The following is a 20,474-nucleotide window of genomic DNA, read 5'->3' on the forward strand; positions in this document are numbered from 1 at the left end:
ACCTTTGATCCATCAATATATAAAAAATTTATAAATACATACTGCTAATAACATCATGAAAAAAGATACCTTCATGTGATATAAATTTCTTTATCTAAAATATGGTGTACGTTTTTTTAAAAAATATATAAGTTGGTGCCATGCTGAGTAGTACTGAAAACGCCATGCTAATAATTCTATCTATACTATAAAAAACCAAAAGAATTGAAATTGTCATGCACCTAGAAAAAACACCCAGTACCTTGACCCCAACTGTCAGACCCTGAACCCACCCACAGAACGGCAGACCGATCAAAAATGATCGCTACAAAATGGTTCCGCCAGTTCCTAATTTTTTTTACACCGTGCGGCACCCTACCCGCCCGAGGAGCCCTCCATCCTTTGAAAATTTAAAGCGATCATCACGGGATCACGGGATTAGCCTTCCATCCGCATGGGATTAGCCTTCCATCCGCATGTCATGCACCCCTACGCATGTCCTTTAGGATCCTGATTTCATCGCCACCACTGATCCGTGAAACAAGCCTTGCCAGCCGCCGTCCTCTGACTCCTTCGCCTGCTCGATGCCGGTGTCGCGCCGGAGTGTGGTGCGACGCGGGCGCCGCAGCCGCCGGAGCCGCTGTCCTCTGGCTCCATCGCTCGCAGACGCGCGCGCCAGGTTCCTCGGCATCGTGTCTGCACGCCGGTGTCGGACTGCGGCCACGCGGGGACTGCAGCCTTCGCAGCCGCGGCACCGGTAAGCAGTAAAATGGAACCCCGACGACCTCCTCTCTGTATTCTCCTATGGCTTGGACCCTATCATGCCCTATATCACCGGCGATTCCCTCGCACAGTAACCCCGGCCACCATTGTTGGACAAGCCCGAGCTAATGCATATTAGTCCGTGGATGTATTTGTAATTTGGTTGATTCATATTGGCCCTTGCCAAACTTAAAGAAAACACCCTGTTGGGGATGCATCTTACATACTAGAAAACACCGATGCATCTTTCCTGTTTGACATTTTCATTCGTTTGTCTTTCAGCCTCGATTTCAGTTCTTGGTATGCAAATATAGGTTAATATGGACCATCGGCCACCCCTACGTGATGTCACCAATCAACTCGGCGGACATAGCGGACAAGGCTTGAAAAGATCAAGAGCGCAGACGGACGCAGCACTGCCTGACGATCATAGTCATGGTAAATGTCAAGTGTATCTGATTGTTGGTAAAAATGTTTATAAGCACGGATTGATTATGATGCAAGTTAGATCCCTGATTATAGTCCATGCTTCAGTTCTTACTGTGTTGGAAACGAAACGTCAAAAGGCCAAAGATAGGTATGCAAAGTTAACTGTTGAGCAGAAAGCACAAAGGAACGCAAAGAGAAGGGAGGCCTACGCAATGAAAAAAAATGCGAGCCGTTCGACTGAGATGCATACCCTCGTAGCTAATTCTGGTAATGTCTCACCTACTTGAAAATTTGAATACACATAATTTATTTACTTATTTTTCTTACCTTTTATATGTGAACGAAGGCGACACGTTTGCTACACCGGTTTTGGCCATGCTGCCGTCCAACAACACAACATCAGGTAACACCGGTTTTTGGTTTTATGAAACTCTTTGATTTCCAATAGATATCAATGGTCGTGCACCTCTTACATTTATACATTTTTTTTGAGGTTAGAATTAATAGAGGGCAATACATTTTGATAACTTATGCATGGTATCCTGGAAACAATCATGTAATGATGCATGTGTACTACAATGCCAGATAATGGTGGCGATTTTTACGAGAAGACACCAGAAGAACTGAAAAGGGAGAGGGATAGGAAGAGATATGCTAACATGTCTGAGGATGCAAGAAGGAGAAAATCTCTAAAAAAAATTTGGCCCGTAATCTTAATAATAATATGCCATCTAGAAACTTGAATTATGAAGGTAATTATGTAGTATTTTTAGTTTTACTTCTGGGATGTTAAATATTTTAATTAATCCACAATGGTTTATAGATTCGTTCTCAACTTCAAAACTTATTGGATCTGCTCAATCTGTATTGACCAATCTTCCCGTCACCCGAAGCGCATCAAAAGGTAGTGAATGTGTATCCTTGGTTATCTAAAGATTTGTTATTAAACTAACACCTTCGTGAAATAGGTATTTCATTTGTGAATTCCAATATAAATGCAACTTATGATTCTGCTATTTGGGATTCCGATAATGCTCCCGATGCTCTAGAAGGTGAGTCAACTCCGATGCATGAATCTATTGCGGTTATAAAAATACATGAAGGATAATAATATTGTCTTTTACCTGCAGAAGAAGATTTGGATTGTAGACAACCGGATGAATACGATCAGACAACTTATGAAGACGATGAAGCCAGGGTATTCCACGAACAAGGTACAAAATATTTACATTGGTGGATATGCATCTTTAATTGGGCCATATAATTCATTAACAACTGGTTTCTTTGTATTCGTTCATAGCTGATGTACACTACAAGACTTGTAGGGATCCTGATGTGATACCTATAAACAATGAAACATATGATGCAGTTTATAAGGACCTGCCTACTACACATTTTGTGTTACGCAAGGTTCCTATCTGCGAGTACTGTGGAGCAAAAAGGTTTCCTGGGGAAGGTCCTGGATTCTGTTGCAGAAAGGGCAAGGTTAGTATATTTAGTGCCCCGATTCCTGATGAACTACGACGTCTGTTCACAAGCCAGAATGATAGCGACGCGCAATATTTTAGAAAAAATATTCGGTACTTCAACTCACATTTCTCGTTCACCAGCTTTGGGGTCTCTATTGATCGACGTGTGGCCACTGCTGCTGGTAATCCAAGTACCTTTTGTATGCATTATTCCATTACATCTGATATAGCAGCAATAATTAATTTTCTAAATTTTAAAATAACATGTAGGTACTGGGGTTTACTGTTTCAAGGTGCATGGACAGATTTACCATAAACTCGATCAATTGAAGCCTGGAGGAAATGGACCACGGCATATGCAGCTCTATTTTTATGACACAGATCAGACTATGGCACACAGAATCAAGTGGTCTCCGCATCTTGATTCAAAGGTGTTAATATCCGTATTAAGAATTCTTGATGACAATCCATATGTACGGGTGTTTAGAAGTTTGGGACAAATGCAGAGATTGGACGAGTTTAAGATTGAGCTAAACACAAGTATATCAGTTGACCAACGCAGATACAATGCGCCTGCAATGGAGCAGGTCGCTGCTATTTGGGAAGATGGTACTGATGAGAAACAAAAGTTTACTCGGAGTATTATGGTATATCCAAATAGTGGACACCCGCATTTCATAAGGGCGTATTATGGATGTTATGATCCGATGGCTTATCCGGTATTGTATCCTAGGGGTGAGACTGGTTGGGAAGACAAGAGTATATTACTCAAACAAAATCCTGTTATACGCTTTCCTAGAAAGAAAAGGAGCTACACTAAACGGAAATATAAATGTTTTGTCCATCTTATTTTTTTTCAAGTGATGTTGCTGTTATTTTTTAGATATATAATCGGGTATAATATAATTCATGGAAAATATGCAGCTGTGGTTTTGGCTACACCCAGGGGATCAAAAAGGACTGTTGTGGATCTAAATCCAGGTCGGGCATATGCATGTACAATGTATATACAATCTATACAAGTAGAGAAGCTATGCGTGAGGCCAATTACACTATCTAATTGAATATATACTTTTGCTATATAGACATTGATGATCACGAAGATGGTGATGGTGATGACGAAACACATGAGCCTGGTGATCAGGATGGAGGTCAGTTTCTTCAGTACCATTTTTGCTGAAAATATTATATATGTTGATTAATCATGATACTTCAATGTGTGTTGTTATGCAGGTGATGGAGGATCACGCATTCACGTAAGTGCTCGAGAATATTACACATACCTCATTCAGATTAGAGATGGTGTTTTTGTTATTTTCTTTTATGGTGGCCGGCTATTCGAACAATGGCTTGTTGATGTATATGTGAAAATTGAATCCATGCGTTTGGACTGGTATTCCAACCCGGAACATCAGAAAATGCATGGACCATGTGGTGTTCTTAACAAAAATTGTGGATGCATGGTAGATGGAGCATGTCGTTTCAAATATCCTTGTCAGTTTTGTGAGGCTACTCAACAAGGGAAAGACACATATCCTATATATAGAAGGAGACAAGATGGACAAAAGGTTTATATCAGGAAAAATGGTTGGATAACCGATGGGTTGTTCCATATAACCCTACCTTACTAATGCGGTATAATTGCCATATTAATGTAGAGGTGTGCTGCAGTATAAAGTCTATAAAGTACATCTACAAATACATATACAAGGGAACTGACTGTGCATCGTTTGCGGTCCAGGACAGTGGAGAGGATGGTCTTATAGAGGTTAATGAGATCAAGCAGTACAGGAAGGCTAGATGCATCACAGCTATAGAAGCAGTATATCGGTTGTTTAGATTTCCGATGTACTCCGTGTCACCACCTGTCTTGCAAATGCAGGTGCACCTCCCTGGTATGCATATGGTTCCATTCAATCATGATGACAACCTTGAAGATGTTCTTGAGCGAGCTAAATTCCAGAGATCAATGCTGACTGAGTTTTTCAGAATGAATGTGGAAGATCCTGAAGCACGAAAATATCTATACCGAGAATTCCCGGAACATTATACTTGGAATAAGTCTAAGAAACTTTGGAAGCCTAGGAAAAGACGTTTTCAGATCGGTAGGCTGGTCTATGCATATCCTTCTGAAGGTGAAAGATATTACCTATGAGTGCTTCTAAACCATGTCAGAGGCCCAACTTCATTTGAGTCAATTAGATCTGTTCGTGGGGTAGAGAAAGCATGTTTTAGAGATGCATGTGAGGAACTTGGCCTTGTTGAGACTGATAGGTCTCTAGATGAAGCACTAACTGAAGCTACAGCCTTTCAAATGCCTTCTGCTCTTGGAAGGATGTTTGCCACCATTATTGTGTTCTGTGAGTACACCAATATTCGTGTTCTATGGGATAAACATGTGGAAGCTTTGGGTGAGGACTACCATCGTGTGCATGCAAACTCAGCATATGTTGAGCAATTAGTGCTGCGTGACATAGCTGATATTATACGCTCTATGGGAAAGGATATTAAAAGTTATGGTCTTCCTAACATCGATGAATCAGGTGGGTTTACTACTATGGAGACGCTGAGTTTATTTCTTTTAATAAATAATAATAAACAATTTTGTTAGTTCAATTCATGTTTTCTATTTGACATATATGTGACTTTGAACGCAATCATTTCTGTTTAAAATAGTTTCTATTCATTAATATGGCTAATTGGAAGTGGTAAAGTGTATCTGATACACTATACACTTATGTTTCTTTTATAAAATTAAAGTGGACTAATCATAATCTAAACACATGCAGATCACACGACCAGGGACCACTATAGAGAGCTTACAGAGGAGAGAAAGATTGAAGTTCGGGATGAGGATATGAAATTAATAGAAACTCTGAATTCGGACCAACGAGCGGGTTTTACAGAAATACTTCATCATGCTGTTAATAATAAAGGAAAAATCTTCTTCGTGGATGGTCCAGGTGGGACCGGCAAGACGTACCTATATAGGGCATTATTAGCTAAGGTTCGGTCAATGGACTTGATTGCAGTTGCCACCGCTACGTCTGGTATTGCTGCATCAATTATGCCTGGTGGTCGTACAACTCACTCCAGGTTCAAAATTCCAATCAAGCTTGAGGAAAATTCTGTTTGCAATTTCACAAAGCAAAGTGGAACAACTACTCTATTGCGTGAGGCATCACTCATCATATGGGATGAAGTTGCCATGACACGGAGATAGTCAGTTGAAACTCTGGATAGATCATTGCAAGATATTACTGGAAGGTTTGAGCCATTTGGAGGCAAATTCATTGTTTTTGGAGGCGATTTTAGACAAGTCTTACCGGTTGTTCCTAGGGGTACTAGAGCACAGATCATGGATGCCACATTGTTACAGTCGTACATATGGGACAATATAAAAATTATCAAACTACAACAGAACATGAGAGCTCAAAGTGATATCTGGTTCTCGGAATTCTTGTTACGCATTGGTAATGGTACTGAAGAAAGTTTCGCCAATGACTACGTGTAACTTCCAAACGACATATTGATTGAGTATGAATCTGAAGAATCAATTCACATACTGATTGATCGTGTCTTCCCTGACCTTGAATCCAAGTGGACTTCAGCAGCGTATATGCGTGAGTGTGCAATTCTTTCAACAAGGAATGAACATGTGGACTCTCTCAACGCTTTGATGATTGACAAGTTTCCTGGTAAAGAAAAAGTTTACTATAGTCATGATTCTGTTGATGATGACTCCCATAACAACTATCTCCTTGATTTTCTCAACTCAATAACCCCAAATGGCCTTCCTCCTCATGAGCTTAAAATAAAAAAAATTGCCCGATTATACTTCTTCGCAACATTGACCCTCATAATGGACTGTGTAATGGTACTCGTTTGGTTGTCAAAGGGTTTGACAACAACGCAATTGATTGTGAGATTGTGAATGGGTAATATGCTAGTAACAAGATTTTTATACCTCGTATACCGATGTCTCCATCAGAAGACATTACACTTCCGTTCAAATTCAAACAAAAGCAGTTTCCAATCAGATTAAGTTTTGCCATGACAATTAACAAGGCACAGGGTCAGACCATCCCGAATGTTGGTATATACCTCCCTGATTCAGTATTCTCACATGGTCAGTTATATGTGGCGCTCTCCAGAGGAGTATCGAGACAGACAACATGGTTGTTGGCTAAACCTAACAAGGATGCTGATCCTACTGGTAGAAGAACAAAAAAATATTGTATTCAGGGATGTACTGCAAAGTGGATGAAGGTTAGCTCAATACAACTTTCAATAATCTGGTTTATTTTCTTATGGTCTTATATTATTTTTTTGTCCTTGATTGAAAAGCAATCATTTTTTATATTCTCAGGATGACAGGGGAAAACGGCACTGATGAGCTAAGTTCTCCACCGGTTCGATTTTAGGCTCTATCTGTGTGTCTATGCTGATGTTAATCTAACTACCCTGTTCATGGTGCAATAGTTGCTGTTTTGCCTACTCGGTAATCGATATGCCAGATTAGAAAGAAGGAAGACCTGCTGAGAGTTGAACCATGATCAGTGCTATTTATGATGGTTCAGCCGCTAGAACTAACATGTAATAATAATAATGATATTGTGACAGTTTGGATTAGATGCCTTTTTAGTAGCTCCCCATGGTATGGATAATTGCTATATGTGGACAAATTTCTCTCCCTTTGCTGGACTTTATTTGATCAATACAAAAGTCGGTCATGCATGTTATTTTGATTTTGATACACCGATTGAATTAGAGGTGTTCTTAAAGATGCTTGATGCAGCTAAAATTTAGGGTGGTTATTTTTATCGCAACATCGTTCTTCAAAAACACGCGCGTGCCGCACGTGCACCCTACTAGTCACCTAAACGGCTTATATATATTTCTAACGTAGAGACCCCAGTCACTTGTAATCATTTTGGCAAAAATCTGTCGCATTTTTCTCGTAGATCCTTCAACCAGTCTAGTTAGGGATGCAAGTTATATTTATTTTGGGTCATTGGGTCGACCCAAAACTTTGATAAAATAAACTAGGATGGCATTGTGCGTAATTAATTTAGGAGGAGAAATGAACTAAGATGGCATATCATTGTAATTATTTAGTTGACCCATAACACATCATTGGGTACCACTTGCGTCCCTAAGTCTAGTGCTTATCAGCATTAATTATTAGTACATTTGTTGTATGAGTATGCCATGACCATATAAGGGCAGCGCGACATTGAATGAATGCTTTGCTTGCCGGTGTTCACAGTACGAAACCTACCGGTGATATGATTTTTATAAATTTTATTCAAATTACATAGAAATTCCAAATCGTTACGTCCGAGCTAAAATTTTCAAAGTTAGCTCGAATTCCTGAAAGTTTCAGGATCGAGACCCAAGAAGGGAGGTTGAATTGGGACTTTTTTAAATTTCTAACAAGTCCTTAACCCACACTAGTATTGCCCAACCTACAAAATATATTGAAACCTATTGACTAGAGCATACTAGCAAAGGATTCTTAGGTGGGTAAACACACTAACATGCTCATCTTGCCTAGAAAGAAACACACTAATAATAACGAATCCTAATTAAAAGATCACACTACCATGCAAGTGTCCTAGTCAAACAACAAGCAATTAAAAGCAAGAATAAATATAAGGAAATCTAATTGTTTGAAAGTAAATGCAAGGAACACAAGACAACCGCATTTTTTCCCGTGGTATCGAGGAGTTGACGCTCCCCCCTAAGGGTATTGCTCCCTTACTCCACCAAAAAGCAAGTGGTCACTAAGAATGCTCCTTCTCCATCTTCAGAACGGCAAGCTTCACACCGTGTATAATCTTCTCTTCTTGGGGATCCCACAAACTCCAAGAGCTCACCAAGAACCTCCCGATCACCAAGACTATCTAGGTGTCGTCAAACACCAAGAGTAACAAACTCTCAAGACTTCACTTGACCCTCGCTAAGCTGGCCCTAAGCTCAAGCACACTTGCTACACTTCAAAGGATTGAAATCTTCAAGTTTGAAACAATTTATAGCTCTAGATCTTCATCTCATGGCTCAAAGCACTCTCTTCTCTTCTCTTGGGTGACCTCAGGTATTCAATGCATCAAAGGTATCATAAATGAGCCAGGGGGTCAACTTATATTGGAGAAGACCCTATAGCCGTTGCAAACCCATTGCATAAAATTCGGGACCATCGGAAGAACTGACGGGGTGGCATCGGTTAAACCGGTCTCTCACAGTCCAAATAGTAGTCGTTGGAAGTTCTGACACTGTGCACGGGCTTGCGTCATTGTACCGATACTTGCTTCGATGGGCATCGGTTAAACCGTTGCTGAAGGAAGTTTTGGTTTCACCAAAACATCATCTCTAAGTAATGATATGGTCAATGCACCGATGCTTCTCTTCCTAGCCATCGGTTAAACCAGTGCTGAAGCGTAGTTTGTCCATCCAAAACATGCTCTCTGAGTAATAGTATGTTTATTAGACCGATGCTTGTATTGGAAGCGTCGGTTTAACCGGTGACCTAGGATATCTATACTTGATTCCATTTTGCACTGAGAAAATGAGCCGACGTGAAGACGTCGGTTTATCCGAGATCCATCGGAAGCACCGATGGTCAGGCATCGGTTAAACCGGTGATGTTATTTTTCTTGTTTTGCAAATGAATTGACTTGGAGTTGATTTCTTCTTTGATTGCTTTTTTCCAAGTGTTGTTTTGGCTTCTTTGAGCTGTCTTGAACTGAGTTTGAGCGAGTGTGCAATATTTCTAAGGTCAACTCAAATTCGATCAAGCTACTAACTCAAAAACCCCTCTTAATAGTACGGTCAAGAACTAAACACTATAAACCTCAACTAAATCAAGCGTATTTCATCTCCTTGTGACACTTGACACTAGAAAGGTCCTTAATCTTTGAAAATGAGTCCTTAGCACGCATGCTTGTTTTGAATTTGGGGGTCTCCTTTCATATTTCATATGAGATTTAACTAATCATTGATTTTTCCTTCAAAACAAATGTTAGTCGCATACGGTTGTCATTAATCACCGAAACTTAACATATGCATCTATCGGCCTAGATGCGCTTCAATCCCCTGCTACCCCAGCTATAGTAATATATTACTAAGGTAAGGGTTTAGGGCATCCCCAACACCCTCCATGCATGTACTCCCTCACAATTGGAGGGTTAAATTTGTACCCCAATGTAAGGCATCCTAGGATCCTTTGGATAAAAAGGCATGCTAAACTTTTTAGTTTTAGTGCTAGTTTTGTAAAGAAATCAATTGCGGTGGGTTGGGGGAGTAAAAATGGCATACTACTCTCATTGGTTTTGGTGCGGGTAGCTGAAAATTAAGCAATTGATTAACTGAACAATGCACTAATGAGGGGTACATGCATGTGTCTTTTTTTACCTCCATAATCTATCTCCAGAAACCCATGATGCTCTACATTCCAGAGTAAGATGATTTTCATAGCATTAAATATAGTGCCACATATATAGGAATTTTAGCTTATGTGGCACCATAAAAAATGTGTGTGTGTGTGTGAGATAGATAGATAGAGAGAGAGAGAGAGAGAGAGAGAGAGAGAGAGAGAATTGGGTCCCATATAAGATCCAGTGTTGACACAAGAACCTATGCACTAGATATTGTTAACTTGTGCATTGAGAGTGAGGCGATGTCCTAATAACAAAATAAAGAATAAAGATGATAGTAGGCGGAGAAAAGAGAATCAATTTAATAGGAAACCACACCAAGACATCATTCATTGTAGAGCTTAGTTTTCAAAGGTGGTGTCTTGATGATACGACAACATAGACACTACTTATGGACACTATAGGTTAGGATTGCCCTATAAGGTGGTTGTTTCCATAGCATTGATTAGGATGCAAGTCGTACCATAACTCATCTATGTTTTTACACCGTTACTAGTGGATGTGGCACGTGTTTTAAAAATTATTACATCAACGGCTACTGAGAAGCTAACTTCTTTATATATTTTCTTAGTGAATGAGAAAAAGACACATACCTATACATGGAGCTCCATGCATTATTATTGGCCCTTATATGGATCAACTTATTGGCTGGTCAATATATTTCCTAATTGGATGGGACTAAAATTATAGAAGTTAATCCTCAAATATAGCCCGCCAATACCTTTCCTAATCGAGTTGAATCAGTTATGAATATATTCAATGGCCTGTCAATACCAGCCAATACCTTCCCCTAGTCAAGTCGAATCAATTATGAAGATTTATTGGCCGGCCAATACTTTTTCAAATCGAGTTGAATTAATTATGAAGATCTATTGGCTAGCTAATACCGTTCTAAATGGAGTTGAATCAATTAGTGTGATTGATTGGCCGATCAATATATATTTCCTAAATATATTGGAGTACTGTATGGAAAGTTAAATAATACTAATATAATATACTAAAAATAAAAATTTCTTTTCCTTCTACAAACATATATAGCCAACCAATACATTTCCAATTAAATTGGTGCAATATTAGAAGGCTAACATGAATTTATTTCCCCCACATTCGTAGGTATCTTTCAATCTACATATAGACTTTATATACATATAATATATATGTAGTTATGTGCTATAAAGCTACATAATTGTTCAATACTTCCGTAATCATTTAGAAACTATATTTAGAAGGAGACAATTGTGCTCATGTTATTCCATGATGTCTTTTATTCAATATGCTAACCATAGAAAAAAGTATATCAGTTGTACCACACAAACATCAATTTGATCTGAATGTTGTCTACTTAAATTGTGCACAAAAAATAATTAATATTAACATATTAGATATAATATGATGTGGGGAGCAAATACTTATAGTTAATTAGTTATGGACAACAAAAATAAAACCAAACACACCTCATGACTCCAACACATCCCTATAGACAACATTCTTGGTGCTATTTCCAGTTAGATCAATAGCCTTGTTTGTCCTTGCGACAATAGTAGTCTTATGAGAAACACCCTAGGACAGAGCGGCGTTTTATTGTGTCACTCAACAGAAGATGTTTGAGCATGGCCCCTGTACATGCGAACAACACATTAGCAAATCGTTAAAATCAATAAACAGTGTGCATGGACATACAACCCATTAGCAAATCAATAAACAATGTGCATAGACCAAATTGCCATCTAACATCCATAGTTTCCGTTTATTACCATAGGTGTATTAAGTCGTTATGCTTGATTTGGATGCAGATTTCTTGCTATGGTAGTTCTCCCAGCCTTTTGCATGCCTGATCTTCTTATGCTCTTCTGTCAAACTTGTGTATCTTTCTCTCCTCTTTTTTCTCCTTTTCATAACTTGAGTCTATATTTTCTATTCAGGTACCACATAAAGATTTATATGGTATAATAAAATTCTATAGATCATATCATATTACCGTACAAGTTTTTACAACATGCCAAATTGAAAATACAGGAAGGATGAACCACCGTCGAAGCTAGCAACTACTTTGCCCTCAACCAAAGGATCAAGAACATACAACACGATGGTTCTCTTACAGCCTCCACCATTAAAGGTCGATCGAAGGTACTATTCTTGCACAAGAGGTATCAAATTCAAACCTATATTCATCCAAATTCAGAATGCCCAAAGGATATACTTCATAAAAAGATCAAACAATAGCTTGGTTGTATCTCTAATAGAAGGGATTTAGTAGCTAGGCTGTTTTCAGTAGGCTGTATCTCTGATTTTACATGCAACGTAAAATCATAAGTAAACGGGAGATAAAAAATGAAACTTGATGTGCTTTGAACCCAAACCAGTCCACGAGCACCGACAACACCACTTTCAAGCAATGGTGGTGATGACAAAGCATATGCCGCCAGAGTAGCAATGACGATGACGATGGCGATGGCGATGGCAATGGCAATGGAGACGTTGATGGCGATAGTGATGGGTAGGGGTGGAGGGCACCCCACAAAGAATATGGAGATCTAAGAAAGCAATGGCGATTTCGAAATGATGTACATGGAAAGTGTACCATAGGACCTTTGAAATTGATCATGGAAAGTTCATCATATGAAAAATGTACATGAAAAGTGCATCATAGGCAATTACCACCTCCCCTCCTGTTTCCAGAATGTACCATATTAATTAATTTAAACTACATGATACAAGATGCACATGTTGCCATACATGTTAGTGGTGTCTGATTCCCAGAAGGAAAAAGTCTATATACCCCCCCCCATGTATTAATGGTGGATCACATCGCCCCCCTGAACAACAAAACCAGATTTCTAGCCCCCTCACCTTTGCAAATAAAAACCAGACGTTTAACACCCCAAGGTGGTTTGCAGTCCGGTTTTGCTGCATCTTTTTTATTTATTTCTGATGAATTTTTGAAAAATCATTGTAAATCACAATAAAATCATAAAATAAAGAATCCAATTTTATTGAACTCTACATGAGTAGATCTATACAGTGAACATATAATACAATATACTTTAGTACAAAATTTTTATTGTAACTTTAGATCTATGCTTTTCTGCAATTAATCAAAATAATTCATAGATGCAGTTTCTATAGTCTAATCGTGGTGAAATTTTTGTGGTGGGGTGGCTACAGTATGTTTGAACCATAGTAAAAATTATATACTCATTAGATCATGTATAACTTAGTTTTAGATTTATTTAGGTTTATGCTTGTTAAATCTAGGTTTTATCTATAACTAAGTTATACATGATCCAGAGTATGTTTATTTACCCTTTTTCTGCTATTTTAATTAATATGCCTTGGCGGATCTGTTATATATTAATTAGCTCTTATTAGCCCTGCTGATTTATGTCGGCGAGACCGACCAATCATAATCCATACAACCATGGATTTGATGACCGGGTATCTAACTGTCTATCTCGGGACCTCTCTATCCATGACAGTGGAATAACAATGGCATGGTCCTAATATAATGTACAGGGAAGGGTGTGGGGATCACAGCTATATGGAGGAGGCAAAGGTTTCCATCTCATCAGGTCGATCTTGCTTACCATGCATATAAGAAAAATATACTTTTATGCCAGAGGTTACTGTGTATATATACTATACCTGATCTTAGATTTCTGGTCCTCTTAGATAATATTTTGTTTCACTCGAATAAACTTTTATTATTTCTCCACCTGAATAAATGTTTTTTTGCGCTATAATGTCAATGTAGCAATTGACAAAGTCATCACCACAAGCAGTCTAATCATGATCAGGTATTGGTCAAGAAATAATAAATAAATGGTCCAGGACATGTGCTTCTCATGAGGAGTGTGGCCGCAGGGAGGTCGACATTGGAGTTATTGTTGATGCCTCGGCGGGCCTAATTAATAAATTGCCTAGATCATCACATGTCTTTTTTGTTGTGTATAAATAGATGTGCACTTGTGGCCTCCTTTTTGTATCTCTCCCACATCACTGCTTGATGCTGCTGCCATAGCCCCTCTACATACAAGCAAGCAAGCAAGCTAAGCAATACTATACCTACCTAAAGTACGGTATTATTGGTAGGCGGTCCATGATGCATGGCGATAGCATGCATGGACGCAGAAAGGATCGTGGGGTATTTCAGGGGCAAGAGCATCCTCATCACTGGCTCAACTGGCTTTCTTGGACAGAGTAAGTATATATATATATATATATATATAATATATATATATATATATATATCATATATATATATATATATACGATCTTGCACAATATAATTAATGATGTTTCAATTGTTATATATATGCATACATGCTGCAGTTCTTGTGGAGAAGATACTCCGGGTGCAGCCTGATGCCAACAAGCTGTACCTGCTGGTCCGAGGGACAGAGGCGTCATCTGCTGCTAGTAGTCGTCAAGCAAGTCCATCACATCATGCATGATGTACTACTTCATTCATTCTGTGCATGCAATGCAATGCAATGCATTGCAATGGTGCAGGTGATTGGCACCGAGCTGTTCGGCCTGCTGAGGGAGAAGCACGGCGACGGGTTCCAGCAGTTGATCCAAGACAAAGTTGCTGCTCTGCCCGGAGACATCATTTACGAGAACCTGGGGCTGCTGGAGGCTCAAGATGTTCATGCAGGTCTCCACGGGTCAGTAATTAATTTCCTTTCATGAATTAATTAATATAATATCTTTGACGAACACACACTAGCTAGCAGCAACTCACTGATGCATCATATATATGGTCACTGCAGCTTATGTATGCGGCGACAGGGAGGGCCTCATCCTGGAGAAGCCCATCGAGTCGCTCCGGGAAGGCACCTACCTCAACGTCGACGCCGAGCTGCAGCTCGTCAAAGAAGCCAAGAAAAACCTGACGACGATGAACACCTCCAGCGACGGCGACGACGCCGCCCACAGTAATAAGAAGACGGCCGAGAGGAAGGCCATGAAGGAGCTCGGCCTCCAGCGGGCTCGCCACTTCGGGTGGTCCAACACCTACGTCTTCACCAAGGCCATGGGCGAGATGGTGCTCGGGCAGCTCCGCGGCGACATGCCCGTGGTGGTGATGCGCCCCAGCATCATCACCAGCGTCCGGGCGGACCCGCTGCCGGGGTGGATGCAGGGCATCCGCACCATCGACACGCTCATCATCGGCTATGCCAAGCAGAACCTCTCGTGCTTCCTTGGCGACCTCAGCGTGGTCGTGGATGTCATCCCGGGGGACATGGCGGTGAACGCCATGATGGCGGCCATGGTGGAGCACTCGGAGGAGAAGGGCGGCGCGGCGGCGGTGGTGCCGGTGTACCACGCCACCTCGTCGCTGCGCAACCCGGCAACCTACTCCGTGCTCTACGAGGCCGGCCGCCGGCACTTCTACGAGAACCCGCGCGTGGGGAAGAACGGGGAGATCATCCCCACCAGAGAGATGTGCTTCTTCAGCTCCATCGCGCGGTTCCACCTCTACATGTTGCTCACCTTCAAGCTGCCATTAGAGGTCAGACGATCAGATAATAATTAATTAAGATCCTTAGCTTGCTGGCCGGCCGGTCAAACCTAATTTCTAATATAATAATACTTGGTCAAACCATTTTGAAGGTAGCTAGGCTAATTAATTATATATGCATGCTTTTATATAAATTATATTACTATCAGCCCCGGCTGGCTTCTTTATTGTGCCGTGTTATTTTGAGTCTAGTGTGTGTGTGTGTGTGTGTGTGTGTGTGTGTGTGTGTGTGTGAATAATTTTGAAAGAAATGGATTTGTGTACAGATTCTGCACTTGGTGAACCTGTTGCTCTGTGGGCACTTCTCGCGGCTTTACAATGACCTCAACCGCAAATACAAGTTTGTGATGCATCTTGTGCATGTCTATGGACCTTTCGCCTTCTTCAATGGACGGTAATAATTAACTACTACCTGGACGAACAACTTAAAATTAATTAATTAAACTCTACTGATGTGCAAATTAATTAATATAACTAAATTGACGGCACGTCTGTAAAATCCTGGTGCACACATCCAAGTTGCTAGATAAAATGGCAGTGGTCATCCCTGATTATATTGGTGCAGAGGGTAGATAGGATGTTATTACCTAGCTCCGTTATTGAAGGGGGGAAATATACTAACTCGATCTTTAACAATTAATATGCTTACAAATGTTTTTTTGGCTGGTGATGATGAATTGAAGCTTTGATGACATGAACTTGGAGCGGCTGAGGCTGAAGATGGCAATGAAGACTCCTGAAGATCACATGTTCATTTTCGACCCCAAGACCATCGATTGGGATGATTACTTCACCAAAATCCACATACCTGGTGTTCTCAAGTATTTGTGCAAGTGAGACCTCATATTGTTGTGTCTTCGCCTTCTTCATATACAAAATAAAGCTCATATATGTTGTGACAAAAATGCCAATCCGTACATGCTGTATGGGTGATTATCAAGGAAATATTACTACAAGTCCACTAAATAGTGACAAATGTATGCATGTAATAGGAAGCAGCCTACATCTCTGCAGTCTGAACTTTGTACTGTACTTTGTATCTGTCAAAATTGGAAAATGTTTACTCATCGAATAAATAATATATAGATCAAATAAATATGATGAGTAAAATACGTGATTCACGCCTCTTGCATCGAATCAAAACTGGACTAGAACACAAAAAACACATACACATATCCCGTAGACTTGCAATGATAAGGGAGCGGGAGGAGTCCCGCCGTGGGTTAGCTGATCCATCTTTGAAGTAAGCAACCACTACTACCGAAGAGTTCATCCCAAACGCTCTATCACCGCCGGTTTAATTTGAACTGATCTGGTGGTGATAGGCTACACCGCCAGTTCCATTTGAAACAGACGTGATGCCTACTATCACCGCCGATTACAAATATAATCCAGCGGTAAAAAGCCAACAGACCAATTAAAAACCCCACACCCTTCTCTCCATCTCTTATCCATTACTATTCTTTCCCAGCCTTCTCTATGTATTCGTCGAGCTCTCCTCTCCCTCGATCCCTCTCTCTCCTTCCTGCCCCTCTCCTCTCACTCAATCTCTCATGGGGCAGCGTTGTGAGCGCGCCAGGATATAGTGTGATGACGGGAGCAGCGGCACCCATGCGCAGCGGTCGGCGAATCCATCCGCTCCCCCCATCTGCCGCCCTTCCCCTCCCCCTCCACTCACCCCTCACTTGCGCCGGGCAGCGGGGAAGTGAGGAGCGGTGGTGGCAAGACCTAGAGCGCCCAGCCTGGTTAGGTGGCGATCAGGATGCCCGTGGTACGAGGAAAAGGCAGCGATGGCGCGAATCCCCACACCACAAGAAATCCTTTGATAGGTGATGTTTTATTTGCATCACAGAAAAACTAAAATTTTATCATGTTTCGCATTTTATGATGCATGCGTGATAAAAAAACCGTTTGGCACCTGTCACGCATAGCAAAATATGTTCAGCGACGAAAATGCGTTTTTTTCACAAACTTTGTTATGATTTTTGTATCATCACTGATTTATAACACTTATCTTTCATAACTATCAAACTAGAAAATTGTCACAAAATCTCGACCATGGATAACTAAGCAAGTGCCACGTATAGGATAAAAAAACGTCACAAAATTTTATCATCGTGTGACGTGGTTATAATTAGGATCCTAGGTGGCAAACCTATTTGTGATGATTTGACTCGTTCTAAAAGATTGAATAGCCCATCAAGCCTCATGTGATTAAAAAAAGGCCCATCTCGTTATGGGCTTAGCCCATATCAGGTCATGTCAGGTCAGTTATTTAAGCCCAATCATATTTTTGTCCAAATGCCAGGTAGCAAAATCAGAATGTTCAAACTCACGTTCATCGAATCACAGGTAGCAAAATACATTATCGACACGAGTATCAACATTAATCCAGGCAAAATGCATTATCAACATGAGTATCAACATTAATTAGCTAGGTAACCAGAACAGTTCTGGATCGACCAAAATCTCGCTTTTGCTATACCCACTTTTGGGCCACCAACAAGCACTTGCTTCACGTCCTTGTTTGACAGCTCATCTAGTAGCTCGACAGCTACCTCACTGCAGATATAGCCTCGTCTTGTAGCTCAATCTAAAGCATTATAACAGATTCAATTAATAACACAAATAAAATTTCCATTAATTAGTAATCACTCAGGTTTGACACTACGGACAGAAGGTCATTGCCATAGCAAAGAAATGCTTGATAAAAAAACTTCTCTAATAATGAATGTAAGAAGAACAGGAGCACCAAGAACATGGGAGGTGAAAAAGATGAGTTACAGCTATAACTATCGGTTGAATCTGAAAATTAGACAAAACGGTTATCGAGAAGACGAGAACTATTGCAATTGGCACTGAGAGAAACAGGGAGCCCAGGACCTGCTCTGATCATGTAAGCATATTTGGGCGGCACTGTGCTAAACGCGGGCAAGATATATATATATATATATATATATATATATATATATATATATATATATATATATATATATATATATATATATATATATATATAACAGAATATGGACCGGCCTCCAGAATATGGACGAAAATAATTAAACCTTGAACGTCAAGTTGCCAATGGGTACCCACTATCCTTACCCAAATTCATACCCATTGTATTTGGGCATCTCAACTTAGATATGGGTAGGGTATATATGAATAATACCCGTTTTACCCACGTACCCATTAGTTAGTTTTTTTATTCTCTTATGTTGCGTAGCTCCGCTCTAGACGTGGGGCCCACGTATATGTGTAGCTACACTGCTTTGCACAGAGTAGCTGTCGATTATACTAAGTCATCTCCAACGAATTTCAGTTAATTCTGATAAAATTTTATAGTGTGAACGCGAGCTTTTACTTCTGGGTCCGGCTCTTGACGTGGGGCCCACGTGTAGGTCTAGCCACACTGCTCTGCACAGAGTAGCTGCCGGTCATACTGAGCCATCTCCAACAAATTTCAGTCAATTCTGATAAAATTTTATAGTGTGAACGCGAGCTTTTATTTCCAGGGTTCGGCTCTTGACGTGGGGCCAATGTGTAGGTCTAGCCATACTGCTCTGCACAGAGTAGCTGCTGGTCATACTGAGCCATCTCCAGCAAATTTCAGTCAATTCTGATAAAATTTTATAGTGTGAACGCGAGCTTTTATTTCCAGGGTCTGGCTCTTGACGTGGGCCCATGTGTAGGTCTAGCCACACTGCTTTGCACAGAGTAACTGTTGGTCATACTGAGTCATCTCCAACAAATTTCAGTCAATTTCGATAAAATTTTATAGTGTGAGCGCGATATTTTATTTTCAGGGTCTAGCTCTTGATGTGGGATCCATTTCAACCCACTCCACTTCGAGGCCTATTGCCTACCCATTGGATTATCTACTAGTCCATCAACCCGTGCTACTGCACGGACTTAGCATTTATTGGTGACATTAACATTAGACTTTTTAAAATATATTAAATTTTGCAACATAGATCCATAATATTTTAATAGTAAATAATATATTAATGATTATTTTATTCTTGGTAGCTTGCTCCATACAATTTGAAGAAGTAGTACATATTCATTAATAGTAGCTACCATAATATTCTAATAGTAAATGATATATTAATTTGCACCGGTAGTTGATAAGATGTCATAGGATCAACATATTTACAAACTTTGAACTTTACTTTTAAGGTTATATGATATTGGTGATATAGTTTAGGTTCTGTAATTGCATACTAAGTGTAGCATAATGATAAGATTCCTTATGGTTGAATTTATCTGTCCATATTCGAATTCTCGACTCTACATGATGCTTGCATTTTCCTATATTTATTTTAGGATTTAACCGGCACTATTATTTTAGTAGAAGACGAGTGAGGTGCCTATTGCGACTTTGTCAATCTTGACGACTTGATAGCTAAATATCTCGGAGGTGCTCATAAGTGTAGTGTTGCGTGCGTATTTTCATATAAATGATTTTGTATGCAAGTATCTAGTATTGTGTTTGACAATAAAAAAGGTTTACGTTCTATAAGTGTCATTTTGAGATGTAAGTAAGTAAGAAAATGAGGGTTGGTTAACTTGTGTGAATAAAAAGATGAAACACGTAATTATATTATATAAAAATAATTGTATACCTATTACATATATTTCGCAGGTTTTCTCCTAAGCCTTGTTGACCTGTATACAGTTGATTGCTCATTGCACTTGTTGTCATCATTTATTTCTACATCAGTTTCATGCTTGTTCTATGAATGTTCAAATTGTTGTTAGTAATCCTAAAGATTAGTAAATGACAAACCACATTTGTGAATTGAATTAACTCCTCATCAGACACTTTCATCTTCATCTTCTTTGAATTGTCTTTAATTCTGTTTTCTCCTTTTAGAT

At 39.9% G+C, this 20,474-nt stretch overlaps 1 protein-coding gene and 1 pseudogene across 2 annotated transcripts; both read left to right on the forward strand.

Annotated features, from left to right (window-relative positions):
* Nucleotides 1-363: 363 nt before the first annotated feature.
* Nucleotides 364-7,381, forward strand: LOC120713834. 2 transcript variants are annotated; one of them, XM_039999820.1, is made up of 13 exons: nt 364-1,179; nt 1,276-1,437; nt 1,517-1,573; nt 1,756-1,922; nt 1,994-2,074; nt 2,139-2,222; nt 2,301-2,384; nt 2,471-2,821; nt 2,910-3,620; nt 3,725-3,790; nt 3,873-5,182; nt 5,429-6,908; nt 7,009-7,381. In XM_039999820.1, exons 4-11 carry the CDS (start codon nt 1,895-1,897, stop codon nt 4,268-4,270), a joined length of 1,803 nt encoding a protein of 600 aa, XP_039855754.1. In that variant the 5' UTR covers nt 364-1,179; nt 1,276-1,437; nt 1,517-1,573; nt 1,756-1,894; the 3' UTR covers nt 4,271-5,182; nt 5,429-6,908; nt 7,009-7,381. The 2 variants fall into 2 exon arrangements, with proteins under 2 accessions (XP_039855754.1, XP_039855753.1); XM_039999819.1 differs by having other exon boundaries at nt 1,756-2,074.
* A 6,618-nt stretch (nt 7,382-13,999) lies between these two features.
* On the forward strand, nt 14,000-16,663 carry LOC120713835 (annotated as a pseudogene).
* The last annotated feature ends 3,811 nt before the right edge of the window (nt 16,664-20,474 follow it).

The sequence above is a fragment of the Panicum virgatum genome, chromosome 6K, assembly GCF_016808335.1.
Source record: "Panicum virgatum strain AP13 chromosome 6K, P.virgatum_v5, whole genome shotgun sequence".
Taxonomy (NCBI): domain Eukaryota; kingdom Viridiplantae; phylum Streptophyta; class Magnoliopsida; order Poales; family Poaceae; genus Panicum; species Panicum virgatum.